At 43.1% G+C, this 23676-nt stretch overlaps 1 protein-coding gene across 2 annotated transcripts in view; it reads left to right on the top strand.

Moving 5' to 3' along the window:
• The first annotated feature begins 6193 nt into the window (after positions 1 to 6193).
• The window catches only part of ITGAV (integrin subunit alpha V), a 48661-nt gene continuing 31178 nt past the window's right edge, over positions 6194 to 23676 (top strand). Inside the window, exons 1-5 of one of the 2 annotated variants that reach the window (NM_205439.2) lie at positions 6194 to 6463; positions 9376 to 9503; positions 20747 to 20838; positions 21311 to 21425; positions 22788 to 22849. In NM_205439.2, coding sequence (NP_990770.2) covers positions 6312 to 6463; positions 9376 to 9503; positions 20747 to 20838; positions 21311 to 21425; positions 22788 to 22849 — 549 coding nt within the window. In that variant the 5' untranslated portion in view covers positions 6194 to 6311. Of the gene's footprint in view, positions 6464 to 7056; positions 7648 to 9375; positions 9504 to 20746; positions 20839 to 21310; positions 21426 to 22787; positions 22850 to 23676 lie in introns of those variants that run through there. The other variant, XM_046943520.1, reaches the window with a different exon arrangement.

Raw genomic sequence — 23676 nt, 5'->3', positions numbered from 1 at the left:
GGGGAAATGCTCAGTAGAAGTAATATCTTATGTCTTCCTTTGCTTCGACTTGGTGCCAAGAAGAGAGCGGTATTGAAAAAAGAATAAATAAACAAGTATTTCAGTTTGAAGGACACCACTCCTTACTGCATTTCCTCGCTAGAAAAGCTTGTGCACAAAATTAGAAACTTCAGCTCTCAGTGGTGTGTGTCTCTGCTATGAATGGGCCCTCATCAGCAGAATCCTCAGTGGAGCAAATGGTCTTTGTTCGTGGTAATGTACCGGATGTGCTTTATGTCGCTGTGATCCCATTCAGTGCTTTTTACAGTGATATCTGCAAATCACCTTTCTCTGCCCCCCACCCCTGGTAGTATTAGGCTTAGAAGTGACCTCAGCTTATTTTCTGTCACTTCCAGTTTCTGCCTTTCAATAGAAGTTCTGTCTTGTTACAGAGAGTGGCTGTTGCCGGTGTTAGCAACAAGGCCAAGATGTTTTATTCATTTATGATGTTACAGCCCTAATATGTGAACACAATGGGCTCCTTCGTAACACATTGTCGAAACGAATGGCAAAAATTATCAGTTCTTTTGATCGTATATACCAGCGTTTCATTTGTGTTAAAGAGACTTCAGCCATCTGTGGCTGAGGATACTTAAGCAGTGTAATATATTTGGACATAAGTTTGAGAAAGGCTGGCATGAAACTAAAGAAATATTTCCAAACTGTGCCAAATTGAACTTGAAAAGTGTTACGCTGAACTCCTAAAATAAAGCAAGATATGATGGAAGGTAAAGCATACAACTTGTGAAACATTCCTAGATTGCTATGTAGAACACATGGAAAGACACAGAAAGGGCAAACTACTGTAAGAAGTTCACAAGACAAAATAATATTCTCTGTACAGTAAGGCATTAAGGGAATATTTTCTACTGATAATACATCCTTGGACTTGTGTTAGGATGAAACTGTGTTTTCAGTGTATGATATGCTTGTAGAGCAGCCTTTAGGTAATTCTCTACAACTGCAGAACCTTATAGTTCTCTGTTCTCTGGTGTGAACCTCGCTGTTCTGGAGTGTTTGGTCCTGTTTGTGCTTCACTTCCATTCACACTTTTATTCCTTGCTTTATGTCCTGACACTGAGGCTGTCACTTCTGTACTGTGAGTGCTGCATGCAAAGATGGAATGTAAAACACTCCTGTAGTGTATCTACACAGCAATCCAAATTCCCTGTAAGCTCTTAATCAAAGATTTCTGCTAACCGTGGTAACGTTTAACATTTGAAGTAGTTGAGTTAGTTTAGTTGTTGTGGTTAGGGAAGAGTAGACCTGAGAAATAATAATAATAAAAAAAAACCAACAAGTTGAACTGACCTCTACTTAATCGTTTCATGGCTGCAACTGAATGCCTCCTTAAAATCTCAGACATGAATCAGGTAATAGCCAAATTTCTCAGCAAAAAAACTTTTGATCTCTCTTCACCACCCCCTTCTGTTGTCTTCTTTCCCTTCCAACTATAAACGTGTTGCAGAGGGTTTTCTGCCTGACCTCTGCTCTGTGCTGCTGGGCTGAGTGGCTGCCGTGTGTTCCAGCTGGCTGCCTTCTGCCTTTGGCTGCTCGGTGGGTGTGCCCTGGAGCTCCGTGCTGCCCAGTAGCATGCTCTCGTGGTGGGGCTCTGAGATTTTGTTTATGAAATCAAGAGAAGGGTTAAATTGGTCAGAAAGGACATAACAAAGGCATGATCTCTTCAGTGGTATGTCAGACAAGTTGAAATTGAGGGGGGAGGAGCTGTAAGGGGTCAAGAGGGGTTTATTTAACTGCGGTTGCCTCACCTTTGTGAACTTTTTCCTTGAATAAAGAGCTAGTGGGTGTCAGGACTACGTGTTGTTTCAGTCACATCAGCCCTCTATCAGTCTCCGGTCTTCTTCCTGTCAATACAGAAAGTCTGTGTTCTGTGAAGAGCGATTCTGCGTTGTGTGACCCACGAAGTGTCCTCCGCACAGGAAACATAAAGCTACAGCTTGACAGAATGTGTGCTATAAATAGATGGGTGCACATTCTTGGTATGTATGGCAGGCAGGAGGAAGTGGGATAAGAACCCATAGATGGTAAAAAGGGAAAACTTTGTAAATATGCTCTTTATTTAAGGCAAAGAGTTGTCTCAATTTTTTATCACTAGTAACTTGTCAATGTTAGCTGGCAAATTTCTTTTGGTAGAAATGGGGGGCAGAAGTTGCATTCCAGGAATTCTTCAGTCAGTAGCACGCAACTCAGAGCCTACTGGAACCAACTCCTGGCCATCACAGGCTCGGCAAAAGCCAAAGCTGTCTGGAAAGATAACCATAAGAATGTAAAGGAGGGGGGAAAAAAAGAGAGAAAACTGAAACTACTGCTGTAATATAGAATCAGGTATCTAAAGATGAATCTAGTTTCCTTACTTTTATTCTTCCATTCAAATATGTATTTATCTCTAATTAATCAGAGTTGCTGAGTACAACCTTTTGTAGATGGTGACATCCTTTGGTTTAATATAGGACTGTATTCCTTTGGTAGAGGGGACCAAAATACAATGTTTTTGTAAGAGAGGGTGAGTTTGGGTTCTTTGTTTTGAGAGAAGGGGGCGTTTGGTTTTGTGCTTCTCTGTGGGTAGGGAAGGAGGAAGTTTCATCTCTGAGGCCTTCTGGAAGATGTTTAAAGGCTTCCTGAAGTCAAAAGGCTTTTGGATCTTGTCCGTAAATGGCAACCCCAGAGATGTGACCCCCATCCTTTATGCCTGTAGGTTAGGGCTGTAGGAAGCACTCCATTTCTCCTTGCTCCAGGCAGAACTCTGTTTCGTATGTGTTTCTGCCCCGTAGAGCTGCTTTCTAGTGACAGCTGAGCGTGTGTTGAGGTAACTTCTCTGTACACATTGTAACGCATTTTCAATACATGTTTTCCCAGCTTTGTAGCTCTGCCCTGCCGTGTTGGCTGGAGGTTGGTGCGGTGGCTTCCCAGGCTTTCCCTATCTCCAAATGGAACGGGGTCATGTTTATCTCTGCGTGTCTTTTCCCTATGACGTACGTGCTCAGATACTGTGAAGATCTCACTGAGACTGCATATAGATCTTCACAGAAAATGATTCTTTTTTTTTTTTTGCCTGTGTACATTATTGTATTTCTTCCTTTTGCTCCTTTTCTCCAAAGTACAAATGCTGTTTAAGATATTCAAGTCTTTGGGGTTGTTACTGAGCAACATCAGGACAAGTCGGTTTGTTAGATCTACAGCTCTGTATAATAAAAACTGAGAAAGATGGGATTTGTAACACTGATTTTGTCAGATAGAAGAGATATGAGACCCTTTGTAGATTGTGTGGAGCTGCCTCTGAATTGGGCGATCTGAAATCCCAACGTACAAAAACTCCCGTTGAGTAAGCAGCACTCTGCAGCGCTCGGCGGGGCTGGAGGAGACGCTGACTAACCCTGAGGTAATGCAGCTATCAGAACTGAGCAAACCAGCCTGGATGCGACTCATTTCCTTTCCAAGGGGAAGATCTCAAACTTTGCACTGAGAGTGGTTCACGGGTTAGAAACTGCTTTTATAGACATGGTTACGCTGTCATATTTCTAAAGGAAACTGCCTGGGAGGTTCTGGCGAAGGGCAGCTCCTGCGTGACCAATGAGTGAGGCTTTGCTGGACTGGTGAACTCTGGTGGAACCACAACTACCTGAGCTTGCAACACAGCTGCCGTGGTTTTACCACGCCCCTCACCCAGTAGTGCTTTCGTGCTTTGCAGTGTCCATGGAAATTCAAGAAAATGAGCATTAATCAATGAGAGTTAAACAAAAATAATACTGGAGTAATATGTTAAGTCCATTTTTAGTCTACTGCCGTATGAGAGACTTAAAGGTCTGCTCAGAGCGGTTAAACTGCTCTGTGAATCTGAGTGCCTGGATGGCACAAGAGAAGAGTATATATTGAAGCTCCCATGTGGCTGAAGGAAGCCTTCTGCCAGCCAGCAGCAGTACTAACAAACGAGTCAGCCATAATCCATCCTGTGCTGCAGATATTAATGGTGCTGCTGCAAAACGTTGCATCTGCTGAGAAGCTGAAACTTAAACTTCTCTCTTAGCGTAGGACATTTTGCAGAGCCTTTTAAGTAGAGCCACCGTGGAATGCATATTTTTAACTTGTCCTGAATCACAGGACTCTGGCTGTTTCTTGCTGATGACTGTAATGTCACGAGAGAGGAAGACAGGATTGCAATAAAAAAAAAAAACATTCTGAAATACTCAAATACTCTGTTCATTCTACAGGCTGAAGACTAAAGAACAGCTAAAAAGAAAAAGCAATGAGTGCCCGTTCTCCAAATAGGCCTGGCATCCTGCAAAGCCTTACTCAACGGCGTTAATGATCAGTTGTATAAGGAAAAGCTAACAAGGTCACAGCCTGCTGTCACTGTTCTGCCCACTTCCTAGTGGCTACTTTCCACTGCTGTATGCCTTCGCAGACTGTAGATTGAAAAGTAATCGGGAGAGTAAATATAGAAGCATATAATTTACTTGTTTACATTGCATAACACAGTCCTACTCGCTGTTAATCTGTTTGTTAACCATACTGAGAGCTAAACAAGTTAGCAAGGAAAAATTGCACGTATACTAGAAGGGTGTTTCGTGCTTTAAAGTGATAGCAAACTCTGTTTGAGGCCATCATTCCTTTATCTGTGATTCTGTCAGATGTAGTAACTCATTGCCAGCTATAGCCTCAATCACTGTAATTTTGGTAACAGAAGAGATATGCCTTGATTGGAAGTGCACCCCAGGCCCACGTTTCTGCTCCCCATGCTGAGGTGGGGGCAGGAGAGCTGCGGGCTGCCCGGAGCAATCCATGTGTTCTGCACGGTGCAGCAGCACCGGCACTGCCCCTGTCCTGCTGGGTGACTCATCTCAGTGGGAGCTGAGTCAGGGGAGAACGAGCAGCATCGGCTGCCCCAGCCCCTGTGATAGAGGGCTGGTAGGTATGTGAAGAAACTGTCCTCTTGAGGAGAGGAAACAGTCTGACGAGGATAGCCCTGGGGATGAGCAGCCTCTGATGTACACCACGGCTAAATTACTCCCCTGGCTTTTCATATTTTCATAGAATCTGACCGTATCGATATCAAATGGAATTGTTTTTTTTTTTTACTTAAAGCAACTTTCTCTATCAGGTGAGAAACTGCAGTTATCACCCCGATGTTCAGTTCTTCCCCCTGAAAGCCTTCACACGTTTTTTCCTTCACGTGTGTGCCACAATAACGGGGTAGCAGTGCATGTAGACTGGGTGGGCATCACCAACAGCAGCGCAGTGCTGTCAATTTGCCCTCCAAGATAAACAGGAAGCTGACACGAATTCTGAAATGTGATTCACTGTGCAGTTGGTGACAAAGCACGCTTCCTTTTTTTTTTTTTTTCTTGTTTTTTCTTTTTCTTTCTTTTTTTTTTTCTTTTTTTGAAGGGAGGCGGGGAAGGTCCTTGGGGGTCCTTTGAGAGCAGCAAGTCATTAAAAGAGAAACGAAAAAACAACATGCTAAGTGATCCCGGGTCAGTGTTTCAATATCCCACTTCAACTGCATTGAATGGAGCTGATTACATCAAAACTCAGGAATGCTGGCTGGCTATGAAATGAAATGGTGTTTCTTTTGTTCCGCGGGTTCACGGGCAGCCCCGTCACACCGCTTCTGGCCGTACGGAGCTGCCTACAGGTGTTCTGGCTGCTTCATTGTTTTCTCCGTCTTTGGGCGAGGACTGCCGCCGGCTGGGCGGAACGATGTCCGCTCAAGCCGAGGCCGACATCTCATCGGCGCTCCCCGAGCCGTCGGAGGAGCGCTCCCGGCCCTTCGGAGGGTTCGGGCTGCCGCTCGCGAGAGCGGTCCCCCCCGGAGCAGCGCAGACGGCGGCAGCCCTCCCGCAGCCCGGCTCTGCCGCGCAGCCCCGTCCCGAGGCCTCGGCGCCGCCGCTCCGCCACCCGGCCCGCTCTCCGGGGTTGCGGTGCGCGTGGCTTTCGGCGCTTCGTCCTCCAGCCTTCGGCCCGCGTGCGGGGCCGCCCTCCCAGGGCACGGCCGCCGGAGCAGGCCGCGTCTCGCCGCCCGGGACGGGCCACGGAGGGGCCGGGCGGCGGCGTGAGCGGGGCCCGCCCCCGGCACCACATGATGCCGCTCCTCCTTCCTGCCGTCCCGCCGAGAAAAGGGAACTGGGCGCGGGGCAGAGGAAGCGGCCCGCTCTCGCCGCCGCAGCCGCTCCCGATCCCGCTCCCGCTCCCACGCCGGCGCCGCCCTCCGCCCCTTCCCTCCGCGCGGGGCCGGGCCGGGAGCGCCGCGGGCCATGGCCGCGCTGCGGGCGTCGCTGCTGCTGAGCTGCGCGCTGACCGCCGCCCGCGCCTTCAACCTGGACGCCGAGCGGCCGGCCGTGTACTCGGGCGCCGAGGGCAGCTACTTCGGCTTCGCCGTGGACTTCTTCGCTCCCGACGCCTCCTCGTAAGTGCGCGGCCCCGCGGTCCGTCGGCCCCGCAGCGGGTCTGGAGCGCATCTTCGCGCGGCTCCGCCGCCCGGCAGCCGTCCTGTCCGCACTCGCGCGCGTTGCGACATCCCCGCTACGTTAATCCCGCGGAGCTCGTTATTAACTGAAAGTATGTTCCATTTGCGTTCCTCCCTTTATTTTAAGGCGGCATCTGCGGCTGCCGAGCGGCCGGCAGCAGGGCGTGGGGAGGGCTCGTCCCTTCCTTCCCACGCGCGTCCCGGCTCCCGTTGGAATCGCCCTTTCGCCTTTTCGCGTTTCGTTGGTGGTAACTGCTGAGCCCCGGGTGGGGAGCGTAGGTTGGTTTGTTTGCGGCTTGAGACGCGAACGGCTCTTAAACACCGTGAGAGACTCCCTCTGCGTCGTTAAGAGAAAGCTCTCCCCGCGACTTCAGCTGCGAGTAGAAGTTAGTTTGTGGCTGCTCAGCTCAGCCCCGCTGCCCTTCCTACCGAGCCTCTTAGTGAAACTGAGTCGCCCCGCAGCTTTTCCAGCAGCGGGCGGTTCGCCTCCCGCCGGTACCCGCGCGGCCCCGCTCGTGCCCAGGGAAGCAGGCCGGAGCGCTCCGGGCGCGGGGTCCTCCAGCCGCAGGCAGCGGTGCGGCGGTCCCTGAGCTGCAGGGGGGACGCTCAGGCCGCGGTGAGCCTCGGTGGCTGTGCTGGGCGCTCGGTGGGGACTGAGTCCCGCACGGCGGGCAGCAGTGAGCCCCGTTACGCGCCGCTCTGAACTTGTGCTTAGCACCTCTTCTTTACGGGGCGGAGGTAAAAAGCAGCTGAGCTGAAGTAAGCGAAGTCCAGTTAAAGCTGTTTGGATTGACGAGTGGTACAGCAGAGCTAATAGCTCTCAGAAGCCGAAGCTGCTGTTTTTTAGCTGCTGGACACCAGTGTAAAGCACGGTGATGAAACCTGTGTGGAAAACCTACTCTGTGAGGTGACAGCAGTCTTTTATCAGGGTGCTGTTTGGCTGCTGGCTCGGGATGTAACTGCAGTTCCAGGTGGCTGAAAGCGTGACTTCACAAAGTACAAGAGGCCTTCCGTACACAGAGTTTGATAGCCTGTCGTTCCCATGTGTGAGCGTATTTCAAAACCCAATTCTCTTTATCAGCACAAGGCAAAGCGCTGGAAAGAGATGATCCCTCTGAGCTCTTGTAAGTTGCCAGTAACGTTACCAATCGCTCAAGTCTACTAGTTGGGTTTATGATTACGAAAGAAAACGCACTTCTATGCCTTGGGGAAGGAGGTGGCTGTACCTTTGCGGAGTTCCATAACAAGTCTGTCATTGGTGACCATGTTAACGTACCTCGTCACAAAGATTATGTTATGAAAGAAAGGTTAAAATGTGTACGACTTATTTTTTTAAAGCAAATGTTTAGTTTGGAGGGCTTCTCCAAAGTAGTGAAGTAGGAGTGAAGAGGGAGGCAAGTTACCGCTTGTTTAATAGATTGTATTTATAACAGTTTATTTCTTCACTTGGGATTATGAATGTTTATTTTTAGACCTTTCTGTTATGCCCAGAGAGAACATTTTAAGTCCATTAAAGCATCTCAAATACTTTCTCTTGAAAGCTAGTCTGTGAGTGCCATTAGGGGAAACCAATGGATTGTGACAAGGCTGGCTTTTCTACCGAGTCCTCACCAGGCAATTTTGAAGGTTCTGCAAATTAAATGGAGTTGAAAAATAACCCTGTTTGTCGGCATCCATTTGAGTGGAGCTTTGGTAAGGTTCTGTGTGTTTGTACCTGGAATTTATGTGTTAAGAAGAAAAAACATAGCTCTGAACTAAAGTGAAGTCTGGAGGATAACCATTACAACCAGAACAAGTCTGCCAAGTTTGGACCTATCTACTAGGAGACTTACTCTCCAACCAGCTTATTTGGCTATGCCCGTTTCAAAACCAGCTGCCCTATCTGATACGAGACAACACTGCTCGTGAATAGAAGACTTGTCTCTTTAACAGTCTAAATGAAAGCAGCACGGAGGAGCAGGTTCTGATAAAAGGATGCATTTAGTTCTACTTCTCTGCTTTTTCTGGGTGTCACTGCCTGTGCTTCAAACGGACTTCCTAAGAAAAGTGCTGATGAGTCGTATCTGAGAGCTGTGGGAGTTCCTAGAAGAAGTTAACAGCCTTGTTTGGTCTGGCTTTGTGCTCCATCTGTTTCTTACTCTGCAGCTTTTGCATTTTACCACTTGCACGAGCCCAGTACCATAGCAGTTCCTGCTCAGAATGGACCTCACTTACATAAGCAGGCATTCATACAGTGACCCATCTTAATAAGAAAATGACTATTGTGTAATGAATTTCAGTGGAAGTTCATTAGCGCGCAGGTCTGCGGCTGTCGGTGAGTTGGGTGCTTGGTGGTTGCTTTTAGCAGAGGGTTGACTGGGCTGACTCACTGCGTAATGCCTCCTGAGTGCAGAAGCACTGCTGTTCTGCATATACATCGCTGAATGCTGACCAACTTCCATGAATGACTCTTACATACAACATTAACTAGAAATGATGCCAGGCAGTTTCTTTGTTAAACTACAGAAATACGTGACTTCCTCTTCTGTGGTGTAAATGCAGGTTTTTTTTCTGAAAGGGGAAGAAAAGAGTATAAGAGGTGTTTGTCTTACTTAAGTATCATCTCAAGCAGGTCAGAATACGTCTTTCTTTATCTTCTTTTGTCTCCTAAGTCGAAATTGGTTTGCCTGCTTTTGCTTGCAGAAAGGAGGGAGCCGAGCCCAGTATCAGTTCCTCTGACTTCTGAAGCAGTTTTGGCTTTAAACTTAATGCAAAGGCCTTATCCATTCAAATCTACGAACTGTCAGAATGTCATGAAGTAGCAGTGTCTGTGCCTGGAGTTTTGAAACTTCTATTTCTTCTTTTCGCTGCAGGATGTTTCTTCTGGTGGGGGCTCCAAAAGCAAACACCTCCCAGAGCAATGTGGTAGAAGGGGGTCAGGTGCTGCAATGTAACTGGAATTCCAACAGGAACTGCCAGCCCATCATCTTCGACTCCACAGGTAATGTGCAGTTTGCTGCCGGCAGTTTTTGGACTGACAAGAAGTCAAGACTTGGCCTCTCTATGTCGTTGCTGTGGTTGTTTTTCCTGTATCTTGGAGAACGTTGTTATATTTGGCATGTGCTGAAAGCCAAATCATGCATACTCGCTTCTTCTTTTATTTTAACCTGACGATTTATTATGTTTTTCGTCTGTACTTTCTAGCACTCTTAAAGCATTTAACAATCTAATTCCTAATAAACACTGAGGGACATTAGATGCCTATTAAGAAGATAGCATATGGGGATTGGTATGATCCTTATTTCATAGCAGTGTAGGTGGTGTATGGGGAAATATTCAGAAGCTTAATCTGAAACTGGGAATATAAACTTTAAACTGTGGAAAAAACACCTTTTGTGAATTTTCTTCTTGGATGTGGCTTTGTAATGTGTGACGTTCCTGATAGGAGATCTCTGGATGCCTCAGGTCAGAGGCATTGCTCACCCATCTCTGAAGTAGATCAGAGCTGAGCAGCAGCAATGCTGACCTAAAACATCTCCCTCAGCCTTCATGCTCTAGTACACGCAGTGATTTCCACAAGCTGTGGCAGGTCATGTGAGAATGCACTGCTACTGCATTTCTGCTTGCGCCATTCAGTGCTCAATCCTGTTTTCCACAGCCTGCTTCAGGCCGCTGGAAAAACCCGTGTGTGTCCTGGGAGCGCATTAGCAAGACCTGCGTGGTATGGAGGAGGAAAGACCTGTGCTTTCAAGTCTGGAAGGGTGTAATTCATTTCAGCCTCTGCTGCTGTGACTTGTCAGTCCAGAGGCTGTCAAGTTTATTCAGCCTTTGTAAATCAGGTACAAATACACCAAAGAGTGTATTTGTCGATACAGAGTCCCATTGTCAAGGTATAGCACAGAATGCTGCTGATGTTGAGAGATCTCAGATCTATTTATATATACTTCTGAGAACTGGCACGTTATCAGCTTCTTGTGCGTAAAACATACAACAACAAGTGATGCACATAATGATGCACGCAAAACCCAAGTTGCTATCTATCTGCAGCAGCCTACAGAAACTTCTCTTTCAGACTACTTAAGAATACTTCTTTATTTTATTATTTTTTAAGAATAATCTAGATGTCTCTAAGTAATATTTTCCAGTAATACAGTAGCTGAAGTACATCTCATAGGGAAAGATGGGTCTCTTGGTTAGGTTTCAGATGCATCTTCAAATGAGAACTGCTGTGGGCTCATCCGTATGCCAGGCACAATAAATAGATACAAAGGCCTTGCTGCTGTGCTTGATGTCTGTGCTTAGGATATATGCTACTGAGCCAACAAGCAGCGTTTTGCTTATAATCTACTGTTTAAGTAATGGGCATGTTAATCATTTGAGTTTTGGCAGTAGAACTATGAGGTCATAGTGGCTTAAGAGGATTTACGTCAGGCATGTTTTAACTCATTCCAGCTTTGTGGCAGCGAAGTGGGAAATAATGTATTTGTCGATTATTCTCTGGGTGAAAAGGGCGATTGTATTTCAGTGTAGTAAAATAATCAATGCTCTGAAACAAAATAAATTGCCTTTTTCTTTGTCCGTAGCACAATGGTTGATTCCCTACACTAGAATGACTAAATCTTATGCCAGTGCAGTGTGGTCTCCCACTCCTGCTTACCCCTACCTCACTGTGTAGCACTGGGAATCTGGGCAGGCTTATGATGCTCCTCACAGGAAAGAAGCAGCTGATGATGTGACCAGTGATGTACAGTGCTAATGGGAAGGGGTTTTTTTATAAATAGCTAAATGCAGTCTCTGCAAGAATTCAAGCTCATCCATCAATCCTTCAGCATTTGTGTGTTGTGGTTTGTAATTGCAGAGGCACTGCTTAGCTCTGGAAACACAAAGCAGATCTATTTTAGATTATTTAGCTGTTTTGTTAATAGGAAAAGTAGCATGCCTTCTGTATAATTCATTAGCTGGGTGTCTTCGGAGTTCTCTAATTGCTTACTACTACTAAGAAACCTGCCCTTTGAAAATAATGCGTTCATATACGTGGCTTTCTCTGCATCTCTGTCCTCCTGTCTGTGGCTGACAAGGTCTGCACAAGGACTGGCATGAACAGAACTGCCTGCTGTAAGGCATGGTCCTGCTCGTGCCTCCTGGCCCCTGTGCCAGATGGCACAGCCAGCAGGCCTGGGCCAGGCCGTGTCACTGCATCACATGCACAGCATGAGAGAGAGGCCATGTCCCTGTGCTATGAGTGCAGCACGGCAATGAGCAACTCTTATTCTGAGTGAGGTTTTCTATGCTCCGACCTTCTGGTTGTATCACAAGTAGGGTGTCATAGAGGTAAAGCAGGGGAGCTGCTTTTTTCCCCCTCCCCTCCCCCTCATTTTCTTTTCCTTGTAAATTTGTACCTTGTTTTTATTTGTACTTTATTAATGTTTACCTCAAGCTATGATTCTTTTTCTCTTCTGCATCTATACAATGGCCACACTGAGCTCAGTTGCACATCAGTGGGTTCTATTTTCTGCCACTTGCTTTTGGCTTAAATACAATTATTAGCACAGCAGTTTGGTCACTTACAGCTGTTGCATTTGTCCCATGCTATGTACCTGTAGCAAGAAGGTACTGCCTCTTTGATACTGATGTCTGAAGGAGTTCTTCAAGTGCTTACTTTCTGCTAGCCATGCTGGTCACTCACCCTCAGCTCCTCTGGAGAAGAGCAGTAATTGAGCTGATGCTTACCCAAGTCCCTACACCTCCAGTCTTGCTTGTTTTCCTCTTTTCTGTGCATGGTTGTCCCCCCCTTTTAGCGGAGATAGCTGGGTGCTTCAAAAGAGGAGTCCATTGATGGAACTCTATCTTTCACGCCAAAAATGAGTAAATATACATATATTCATACATATATTTATGTTTTCACCTGAATATGTAACATAAAATTCCTTGTTAAAATATGTACTACAATCTTTAAGCTGCTGGCCAGAAGTTGTTCTTCTTTTGCTGTTCCTATACAGGATGTTTTCTCACTTAAATCAGCAATAGAGTTGTGAAGGGGAAGGAGGATCTCCTTTTGCCTACACATCCTAGGATTCCCTGCATGGTGGGAGAATGTTCTACACGTGTGCCTGTGTGCGTGCGTTTCTGTGTGCACGTTACACTAATTGCTTTTGACATTCTAGTATACATGGTGGCTTTGGAAGGCAAAATGTTTACATCGCACATTAACACTTCCCAAATGTAAAGATGCTGCGCTGTGGGGCTTCTGAGAGTTTTAGCACTGACATCAGTTGGCTTTGATTTAACGTCGTTATGACTATGTGAAAATTGCATAACAAATGTGTGGTAGAACATGCCCCCAGATTCGAGGTACATATGGCTGTGCTGCATGTGTTTTTGTGTATACAGCCAGAATGTTAGAACGCCCTTTTTTCCCTTTAGAAGGGCTTTAGAATATCATTGAACAAACGTTTCAGGCAGGTTTTTTTTACACTTCAGAGTAAAATTAAAAAGAAACCAACCACTCAGGCAAGCTTCCCCGCATGCACAGCTTTGTTCATCTGTTGCAGAATTGAAATATGAATCAGTCTGTGTCTCTAATAGGTTATCCTGCTGCTGGAAATAGACCTTGCTAAAAAGACTGTTGATTAAGAACTGAACCTTTTAGCCTTGTTCCTGTTTATCTTGCTGATTCAGTAGTAAAACATGCCACTCACAAAACTGAAGTTCCTTGTCATTGTGTTCTTCTGTATCTTGACTTCTTACTGCATTTGCCACAGCTTCACCACAAATTCAATTGAATGTTATGTAAAATAATAGGGATATTTTTTTTCCTTCTGTCTCAGTCAACTTTCAAGAGTTTCAATGTGTAGGCACGTGTATTTCTTCAGGATGAGCAGCTGGTAGAAACTCAAATTAAGGTAGCATATTCAAAGTTGCCACAGTGTTGTCTGACAAACAATATTATGAAATCATTTTCTTTGCTAGGTGTTATATATTTCACACTCAAATTACAAAAAATCCCAAGCTTATAGGACTCGGTGAGTAAATGTCTTCATTTGTTTTTGACTTAAAATGGGATAACTGCTCTTATAGCTTGCGTGTGCGTGTATATATTTATTTGGTTGTCGAGTTAGCTTGTTTTTTAACTGTTGTTTTTAATTTGTATTTTATCCCTATTTAGCTGAGGTGCTCTTAGTATGACCAAATTAATTTTGCAGGATGTGTGAGCCCTAGTGCTAGTTCTCTACAAAACTGACTGGAGGTGGTTCCTCTCTTTGAAAGTTGGCTTCATTTGTCTTTTTAATTAGCAGCTCTGCCCAGGAAAATGCATATTCCTTGTGGGTCCACTGTAAAAGGAAAGAACTAAATATAGCAGTCCTTTTTTTTTCCTGTTACCTATCAGTTCTGAGAGGTTCAAAACCACTTGTTATAAAGATGCACCTCTTTGCCCTCCCACAGCCTTGGGTGGGGCTTTGGGCAAGCTGGTCCGGTGGGAGGTGTCCATGCTCGTGGTAGGGGGTCGGAACTGAGGTCTTTAGGGTCCCCTTCTACCCATGCCATTCTGTGATTATTTGTCAAAGGATTTTAGAGAGTGGGTGTGCTCTGAATTTTCATTCTGGCAAACAAAAAAAAAAATTCTGCAGAGACCACTGTAACAAGTTGGGATTAATCAAACTGTCCACATGTGAGCAATATGTGGCAAATTAATGTAAACCAAATGAGTTTCCTATGTACTTGTTATCCAAAAGGAAACAGTCTTCTTCATAACTTTATTTCACTTTCCATCTTAGGGCCCGAGCTCTGTATCAGTCAAGAATATTGGAAACTGAGTTGGTAGAAGCAGCATTTCTTCGTACTGCCGTGACTTTTATGAAAACACTAACAAAATAGTTTTGTGATGATGTGAAGTTTTTAATCAGAGCTCTAAGTGGGAGATGTACCGGCTCCACAACAGGATGCTTGAAAGTGCGGCTCGTTATGGCAGCATTAAAACAAAAAAAGCAGCATTCAAACTGTTTCAAGAGCTTCAGCACACAGAATAATCTGATGAAATGCAGAATGCAGACAGCTCTACAAACTGTTACAAAGGAAAATATGCTCGTCAAACAACTTTGAACTCCTATGCTAATGACTTGCAGATTTCTTGAACAGATTTTGTTTTTAGCACAGACAGCACTGGCTGCTCAGATAATGCATTGTTGTGCTCTTCTGATACGCTTGGCGTAACAGATTGATGCAATGCTAAATTTTCATTCCTTCTTTTGGTGAAAAGCTTTTCCTATTGCTGTGTTAGATCTCAAGATTCAAGATGAGGGAATCTTACAGGAATGATTGAATGCTACAAACGAAGAGCATCTCCGGTGTTGAAGTCCTGTTCAGCTCAGCGTGGTGTGCTCTTACTGCTTTGGAGAACTAATTTCAAGTAGCCTCTGCCTGAGTACGGTTTCACCGCTTTGACAGTTGTTTTGTTCTTCCTCTCCACACCTTCCCATGTTTTTGACACACCAGAGTTGTTTCAAATGAGTGACTTAGTCTTAATTATTTTTGGATGAAATTCTCTGAGGACTGGTCATTTTGATCAGTGCTAAAAGATGGAGGAAAAAAGCTTTTGAAAAGGAAAATACTACTAACAACTCCCCTGATTCTTCCTCATGTTCCCAACTTGTGGGTTTTTTTTTTTTTCATTTTGTTTCTTTCCATTCCCAAGTGGGTGATTGTAGACAATAGGAGTCTTTGTGCAGAAGCTTAAACCACCAGTTTGGCATAGCTGTATCTATCTGTGACCTATTTAGTTTGAAGTGGATATTTTAACTGCCTTGTGCAGCTTTATTCTGTAGCATTGCACAGTATAAGATCTGCTGATGTTGGGAAGTTATGACTTGCGTGGGTGTCATGAGCTTGTATTTTGAGGTTTTGATGATCTGTGCAAGTGAGTCAGTTATTCATAACTTCTTTTCCACCTGTGGGATGAATGGGAAAGAATAAAGAACTGGGGGATAGGTCAGTTTTTTGTGGAAATAGCATGCCTTTGCAAATACTTTTCATTTGTAGGAGATTGGTTTATTGGGATTAAGGTGCACTTTGTGCGGGGATTTCACTATTGATTTAGTCAACAGCAAACCAATAAATCTTGTGAAGACTATTCATTCATGTGTAGTAGAATGGACTGATTTGATCTCACCGGATCTATGATTACCTCAGTCTCATTGAAGTTAAGTTGTTATCCTTATCACGTGCCGGGATGACTAAAGTCAGCCTTGGGCTTTGGGTACCCCTGTGAATACAAAAGAGGGAGGTAGAATGTATAAAACCTCCTCCACTTGTTATTACAGCTGAGGGTGGAAGAATGCTCATGCTTTCGTGATTAGGTAGGCTCCTGAATGAACGCTGTTGGCTCTGTGTTTGGGTAGCTGGATCCCAACTGTATGACAAGCTGGAAAAAAAAAGACTCTTAGTTATATTAGGCAAAGGAAAAGATCCAGTTGTTCCAGCTCCGCCCAGAGAGAGAAACAGGATTTGTAGCTCAGGAGAGGGAAGGGGAGTAGTGGGAATCTGTGTCCCTCTGTGTCCTGAGCCAGTATCAAAGCACTGTTGCTAAACCGTGGTGAGTCATCAGCTGCCTCACGGCACCGGGACTTTCAGGTGAAGGTAAACTTGGACTTGCTCCTTCTTGCCTGTAACTAAGGTTGAAAACTCTGAGGTTTGAGATGTCAGATAGCTAGCTTTCTGCTGTGTCAAATTCTGGCTTATGATAACAGCGCTCTGGTTTATTTTATAAGGTTGTTTTCCTTCTGGCTGGCTGTATTGTCTTTTCCTTTACCTAGAACTGGCAGCATCATTTATTTTGGCTTTATTACAAAGGGATTGATTTTGACGGAAATAGGGTGAATTGGGTGGCTATTTAAAATTTACAACTTTGCAAATGTTTGTAGCATGCTGATACTGAGCCAGGCTTCTTCAGTTCACTGCCTCTTGTCTCATGGTTGTCTCAGTTCAGTCTGGCACTCCAGAGTAAATGGATGAGCGCAGTTCTCTTGTAACCTGTCTGGTTTTTGTATGGTAATAAGTTAGAGACAGCTCCTGTCATTTTACAGTAATATCTTTATTTTTATAGCTCATCACATTAGCACTGGGAAAAAGAAGGCAGCAACTTCCCAAAGCTGATAGCAAAAACAAAATGAGCATTGAAAAAGCTTTTGATCTTCTTATTTTTATTTGATAGATGACTTAAACTTTTTTTTTCTCTTCACTATTAATTCCAGTTAGCATCCTTCCACATTGGTTTTCCCAAATTTTAATTCTATGTAATTAAGTTTACAATTTTAAATCTTATGTAATCTAGTAAAGTGATGGTGTTCCTATGGTCCAGGAGCACCGATGTGTGGAATTTTCCTGACCTTGACAACCCCATCACCCCCCCCCAACCCTGAGAAAGAACTCTGTGAGGCAAGGAGTTGCCACATTAGCCATTTTTCCTTAATGAAAAAGATATGTGAAATCATCATATGATGTCTACTACAATAGGAAGGAGCAAAGGGAAAAACCACAGCATAAGTTGTCTTCTCAGATACAACCCTACAGTCAAATGACGCAATGCTGGAATTAATGACCCATCAAGGAGAAGTCCCTGGAATGGCTGTGTTTTAATCTGGAAAATAGCATTGGTAGAAGAACCGAAAACTAGTCAGAATCAAATTTGTATTAGTTGGCATATTTGCTTGAATGCCTGTTTACATTGTACAGCGCTGGTGCAAAGGCACTTCTAAGACATTCTTCAGACACTCCAGAGGAAATTAGAAATAGAAGGAAAACATCAGTGGCTATGACAACTGTCAGAGCAGTAAAGGCAACTATGTTACGTCAAAACACTGGCTTGGGTTTATAAATCCCTGCATGTCTAAATCCTATCTGTATTAGTTTGCTTTGATTAAAGAAGCTGCTATTTTTAACAGTTAGAGGGGGAGGTTTTTTCTTTCCTCTCTGCTCTCTCCCCTCTCTCCTCCCCCACTGAAAAATTATGTGGTGATAAAACAATAACCAGGCCATTGATTTCTAAAACACAAACATCAAAGTCAGCCTCAATGTCAGTTTGCTTCACAGTAAAGCTAATATTCTTTATTTAACTTTGATTTGCTCCAATGAAGGCTCACGTGTTCTTTATGTTTGTTCTCCCCAGTCAAGAACAGAAACCCAAATGGCTTCTTATTTTTAAAACAAGGGGATTTTTGATGGCAAGGTGTTTTCCGGGTTTCCTCATAAAATTAGTATTTCTTTGGGAAAACTAAAGCTGGCAGAAAGACTCATAACCTATTTCTCTATGTTTTTAGTTCCTGTGGGGAATTTTGAAGGGAGGTGGGTGGACAAATATAAGTAATGTTTCTTCTTTAATGGAGAGTTAAGAGTAGGCCTGTAGGTCCCCCTTTGGAAAGAACGCCTTCACCTGGTGAAGCACTGAATACAGGATTAACTCACTCTGACGCAGATCCTTGAAGCAGATGTTTTACCTTATATGCATTGGCACTGGCATTAGCTAAGGTGTCTAATGGAGCAGCTTTTACTGTACTGAGTTGATCGTGATGCTGGCTTCTGAAGTCATGACACTTGAAACATAATTAACTTGGGGCTGTGCCAGCTTCTGACTATATCTCAAAGCCTTGTTGCTTACCTTTCAGTTTTACTTTGATGACCGTTTTCTAATATTATCCTTAATGTAAAGTAGAATTACGGCTTTTTCAATACTGTAGAAAAAAATGTCTTCCCTGCAAGCCTGAAGAGGAAGAATTGTTTATTGTTGCCACCCTGGATGTTGCCTCTTCCTTGGTGTGGGCAGCACTGGAGCTTCTGCAGCTCAGGAATACAATGGGAAAAGGCAGAGAGCTGTTGTTCTGGCAGCGTGTGCTGGGTGAACAATGGTTTCCCCTCCTTCCAGTGCAATCACCATAGTCTATGGATGGATGGCGCCACTAAGCAACAATCTGTCTCTTTTTATCACCTCATTCTATCTCAGCTGTTGCATTCAACTGAAACTTGAGGGAAATAATTTCCTTTATGTCTACAATAAAATCAGGTTGCTGGTAATACTCTATGGCTGCTTACCTGCTATTCTGACAAGATCATTACTTCTACTTATTGTCTAGTGCTTGAAGCTTACATTGGAAGTCTCTATATCCTCCACATTTTTATAAGATTTAGGGTAGGATTCTGCTTTACAGTATAGTACTGTTATACTACTTTCCATTGTAGTCATAAATAGGTAGTGCTGTATAAATATCCAAGAGCAGACAAAGACATAAAACTCCACACAGTAACTGTTCCCAACAAGATTTATGTTCTTTAAAGCATACTGCTTTGCTTGGCAAGTAAAACTGAGAGGTGGCTTTGTACTTTAGAGTAGCTGGACAAACGGGGTAGAAGCCAAATCTGTCTTTAGACTGTGTAACCTTGGGTGTGGTGTTAGAATGAGAAAAACCAAGTGAAAACCCATAATGCTGCCAGAAAGGATTTAGATCCCAGTCCTGGCCCTGTATCCCTGCCTTCTCCCCAGGAGGTCAGCACTGCCTCCCTCCCCTTGCGGTTAGCAGGGTTGGGCCATTATCTAGCTGTTTTTTTTTCTATAGGGTTCCTTCTGTACATGTGACCAGAAAGGAGTAGGGCTATGACAAAGGTTGGCAGTAGAAACATATGGATAGCATCACATGGAAACTTCTACTCCTTCTGGGGGCAGCTGCATCTGAAACAGTCCCAGTCGTGCAACTGCATCCTTTAGCAAAACTGTCTGTATTTTTCCATGAGTTACAAGCAAGGAAAGGGAAAGATATAGCAAAACAGGGACTTTCTGCGTGCTCAAGACATTCCTTATTTGAAAATAATTTGTGCAGTTTTTATTTAGGTTTTTTTTTCTGTGAGGAGGTGCCATGCAGACCTTCAAACTACGTTTGTTTGAGCATTGTGCGACAGCATACAGCGTACATAAATTTGTGCAGATGTGCTTAATCATCAGGCCCTCCTTGTCAATAGCACCTATGCAGTAGGAAAGCGAAGGAGGGGATGACAGAAGGAAGTGTTTTCTCCTTTTCTCTTCCTTTTCTCATTACCTTTGGAATTTGGAAAAAAAGAAAAACAACACAACTCAATAGTTCTCTGTGATGTTATGCGCTTGGCCTTGACTTCTGCATAGTTTTGATGTTAGAGCAAAATGAGAGTAGTCCAGGTCTCTGCTTTTTTTTTTTTTTTGGCTGATTGAAGATAAGAACTGCTTTTACTGTACTTTCCATGGGATTTTCCTAATGGAAGTGACACAGTCTCTCGAGACAAAGCATGCCTTCTGAGGTGTCTGACTTGAAAGGAAGTTGTGATTCAAGTGGTCACAGGTCTCGAGCACTAGAACTGCTGATTCATAACAAGGTTGGGTTTGGGGTTTCCCTCCAGTATGTGGAAGTGATGTAGGGCTGGTGAACTCTTGGACTCCTTGGCTTTAGGCACTGCAAACCAGCATTTTAGGCAACATTTTTAAAAATAATAATAATTCAGTGTGTTACCTTCATTTTCTCACAAGGCTGGCAAAGTTTCTACTTTTCCATTGAAAACACATAAGAAATACGAAACTTTTAAAAGACTTTTTATATTCAGAACAGCACAAAATACCACTCATTAATTTGCATCTACCAAACTTCATCATTGCACAGCGCAAACTGAAATTATTCCTCTGTATGAGTAAATTCATCGCCATTTTTATTAGTCTGCCCTCACAGCTTGTAAGAATGCTGACTGCTGTGCTTTGTGTGCTGAAGTCACATTCAGAATAGAAATGTTAACACTCAGCGGAATAGTAGATGAATTTCTGTCCTGACTCCAGCCAATGGCAAAATTTGCATAACTTTATCAGGATAATGTTTCTTCTGGAAGCATGTTCTTAACTTATTTTTGGCACTGATTCTTGACCAGTGCTGTAATCTGACTTGAAAATCAAATATCTGAAGTATGAGATAGTTACTGTGTTCCTGTCAAAGATGCTGTAAATGTTGCATGCTTACAACACTAAAAATAGCTGCATTTTGCCTGGAATGTGAAAATAAATATCAATAAATCACTTTTAAAGCTTGTTTCACTAAAAGGGTGACATCTTCCAGCATTACTGTTTTCTGCTTTTCTCTGGGTGTGGCAAAACCAATGACTTAACATTTTAAATTTTTACTGTAATGGTTTATTATGTTTAGTTGTATTTAGTTTAATTATGCCTGTTTCTCATTTTCTTTGTAGGAAACAGAGATTTTGCTCCTGATGATCCACTGGAATTTAAGTCTCATCAGTGGTTTGGAGCATCTGTGAGATCCAAAAATGATAAAATTCTGGTAAGTTTTTGTTGCTTTTCAGCTGCTTCAGTAATGCTGTGTTGTAGTAGAAAAGACATGGAAAGATCTGGATGACTCAGAATTTGAGTAAAGCTTCGCTAGTCAGCTTGATTTGTCTTTTTCAGAATTAGCTTCTTCAGAATTTTGAACTGGTCATGAAGGTTGTAGCAATTTTATCTGGCTTTGAGGAAAAGTAGTAGAATTCATTTTCTGATGTTAAAATGTGTTTTAAATTCTTAAAGAACTCCTTACAAATGCTGCTTTAAGGAAGTATTATTTCTAAAGTTTTTGCTGTAGGTCAGCTATTTCTAAAAATATAAAGACTTCTGCCCAAATGAAATCTCCAGTAACCCATGGTGCATCTGTCAAAACGCCCTTGGTTTCTAGTCGGTGAAAAATGGCAATTCCATTGTATTAGACCTCTCAGCGTTTTGAAGAAGAGTTTTTCTCACTGTAGTACCTTCTTCCTTAGGCTTGTGCCCCATTGTATCACTGGAGAACTGAAACAAAACAAGAGCGAGAGCCTGTGGGGACTTGTTACCTGTTTGATGGATCTAAATCTGTGGAATATGCACCCTGCAGGTCGAGTAAGTGTAGAGAGCTTTGTTGCGCTTGCATTAGGAATTTTTCTTGTTATATTCTGTGTATATCTGAAGCAAGCAGTTGTACAGGTATTTCCTCGTTTCATGTACACGACAGCACTTTAAAATAAACCAAGCTAAATCCAGACAACTGGATTCTCCTCCAACTGATGCTCAGGGTCCAGACCTTTTTTTCACTACTGCAGGCCAGAGGAAAATCTTTGATTCAAATATAATTGGAACTTGAAGATGCCAGACTTTTTATTGACCACTGCAGTAGTAATGACTCTTGCACTGAAACTAAGCCCTTTTTTCCTCTCTTGATGTGGATGTTCCACTGTAGTCAGTGCAGTAAGCAGAAATAGTAATAATATTTTAGCTCATGCTCTTCACAGCTGTCTGAATAGCATAACATTAGAACAACACATCTGGCACTTGAAGACCAACTCTAGACATTTCTGAAGCTAATTATCCATGTCGCTTAAAGAAAAAGCTCATTTGCACAATATTGTACAGAGGAAGCTTCTGATTTCCGTGTATGCGTATATACGTGATGACAGTTTTAATTACATTCATGGCTCAATACTGAGTCTTACCCTCCAAATGCTTTGCATCCTTAGCATTGTAGCTGAGTTGGTATACAGTTCAAAAGCTTATAACTTTTTTTTTCCTAATATGCAAGTCTAAAGGTTGAGCACTTGCATAAAGTTTTGTTGTTGTTTTTATTTTTTTCCAAGTCTTTGGTGAACAGCAGGATAGAAATCCATTGTGGTCCAACAGAAAAAGAGGTTAAATAAGAATGTATGAACATGAGTTAGTCATACTTGTACAGAAGTGTCTCTCTGCATTTCTGTTCTGGAGCCGTATAGTCATAAGATTAAGCCAGCCATAGATGAGTCTCAGTATGTGGGGACTTTTTCAGCCGGGTATGCATTTTTTCTTTTAAGGCAATACTTCAAATATCCTATCGTTACTTACATTTCAGAATTCTTCTTTCCATAAGAAAAGCAAACCTTATTCCATATTTTCCATGGTTTCTTGAATAAAACTAGGAACATTTTTTTCCTGATAATTTAAGATTAAATCCAGAAGGAACATGGAGGTACTGTTTACTTTGCAATAGGCTTGGGAAGTATGTTAAGGTTAGAATACGTGTTAGGCCAGCCCTGAAGGTTTTACAGTGTGTGATTGTGAGTTATTTGTAAAGAGAAAATATTCATTAAAGAGGAAGAAGTTGACAAATTTCAAGGTCAGGAGTGCAAAGTTACCTAGAAAGATGCATCGGAATGAATCCACAAAATAACCTGATTTACTACTGATTATATTTATCTTTTATTTTTCTTTTTTCCTTTTATATCTATTCTTTAGCTACCATTGATGCAGATGGGCAAGGATTTTGCCAAGGTGGATTTAGTATTGACTTCACAAAGGTATGTGATTGTCACTTAGTTCCTGTTAGTCTGCAGACGGTTCCAATTTAACAACCACTGTGATACAGACCACATACAAGCACAGACATTATGAAACTTCATGTAAACCACCACTCCTGGTCAGGCAGGGGAGAGAAAGAAAACAATAAACTCCTTGTAAACTAAGAACAATCCCTTCAAACCGTTCCAGTAGTGTAAACGTGTTTTTCCCTACACCTTCACAACAGCATGCTTACCACTTCTAGGAGTCATGTCAAAAATAAATAATCCAGTTTCCCAGCCTCGTGCTATAAAGCCCTGCTGCAGCTAGTTCTCACGTCAAAAGTCTTTAGACACTTTGTTCTGGAAGGACTAGTGCATGGCTAATGTTACTTGTTGAGGAAGAGTAAGTTACTGCTGAAGGGAACTGGTAGACAGCGTTCTTGTGAATGGAGCTTTGTTTTTCTCAGTGACCAGGAGAAATAGACCTCCTTTTTTCTGTGTTTCTTATATTTTTTTCTATGGTGTATTCTCCTTCCCTTTAATATACCTATATTTTAATTCACAATAACTTCTTAAGTCTACTCACAATAAAACTGCGCATGAATCTCAGAACTAACTGTAGTTCTTTTATCTTTTTTTTTGTCAGTTAAATTGTTTAGCATTATCTGGGCATGGTAAGACCTATTTACGATGTAGCAGTCTTTTGGGCTTTTCAGACCTTAGAATTGCATTATATCTCTTCATTCTTTGCCTGAGGACACCCTTGTTTTTCTTCCACAGACTGTGGAAAGAGTAATATTGGCCCAGAAGTGTTTCAGTTATTTTGCCTGTACCCTTCAGGACTG

This window comes from Gallus gallus, chromosome 7, assembly GCF_016699485.2.
Source record: "Gallus gallus isolate bGalGal1 chromosome 7, bGalGal1.mat.broiler.GRCg7b, whole genome shotgun sequence".
Lineage (NCBI taxonomy): Eukaryota > Metazoa > Chordata > Aves > Galliformes > Phasianidae > Gallus > Gallus gallus.
Note: the sequence above shows the minus strand (reverse complement) of the source record. Positions and strands in the feature narration are given on the sequence as shown.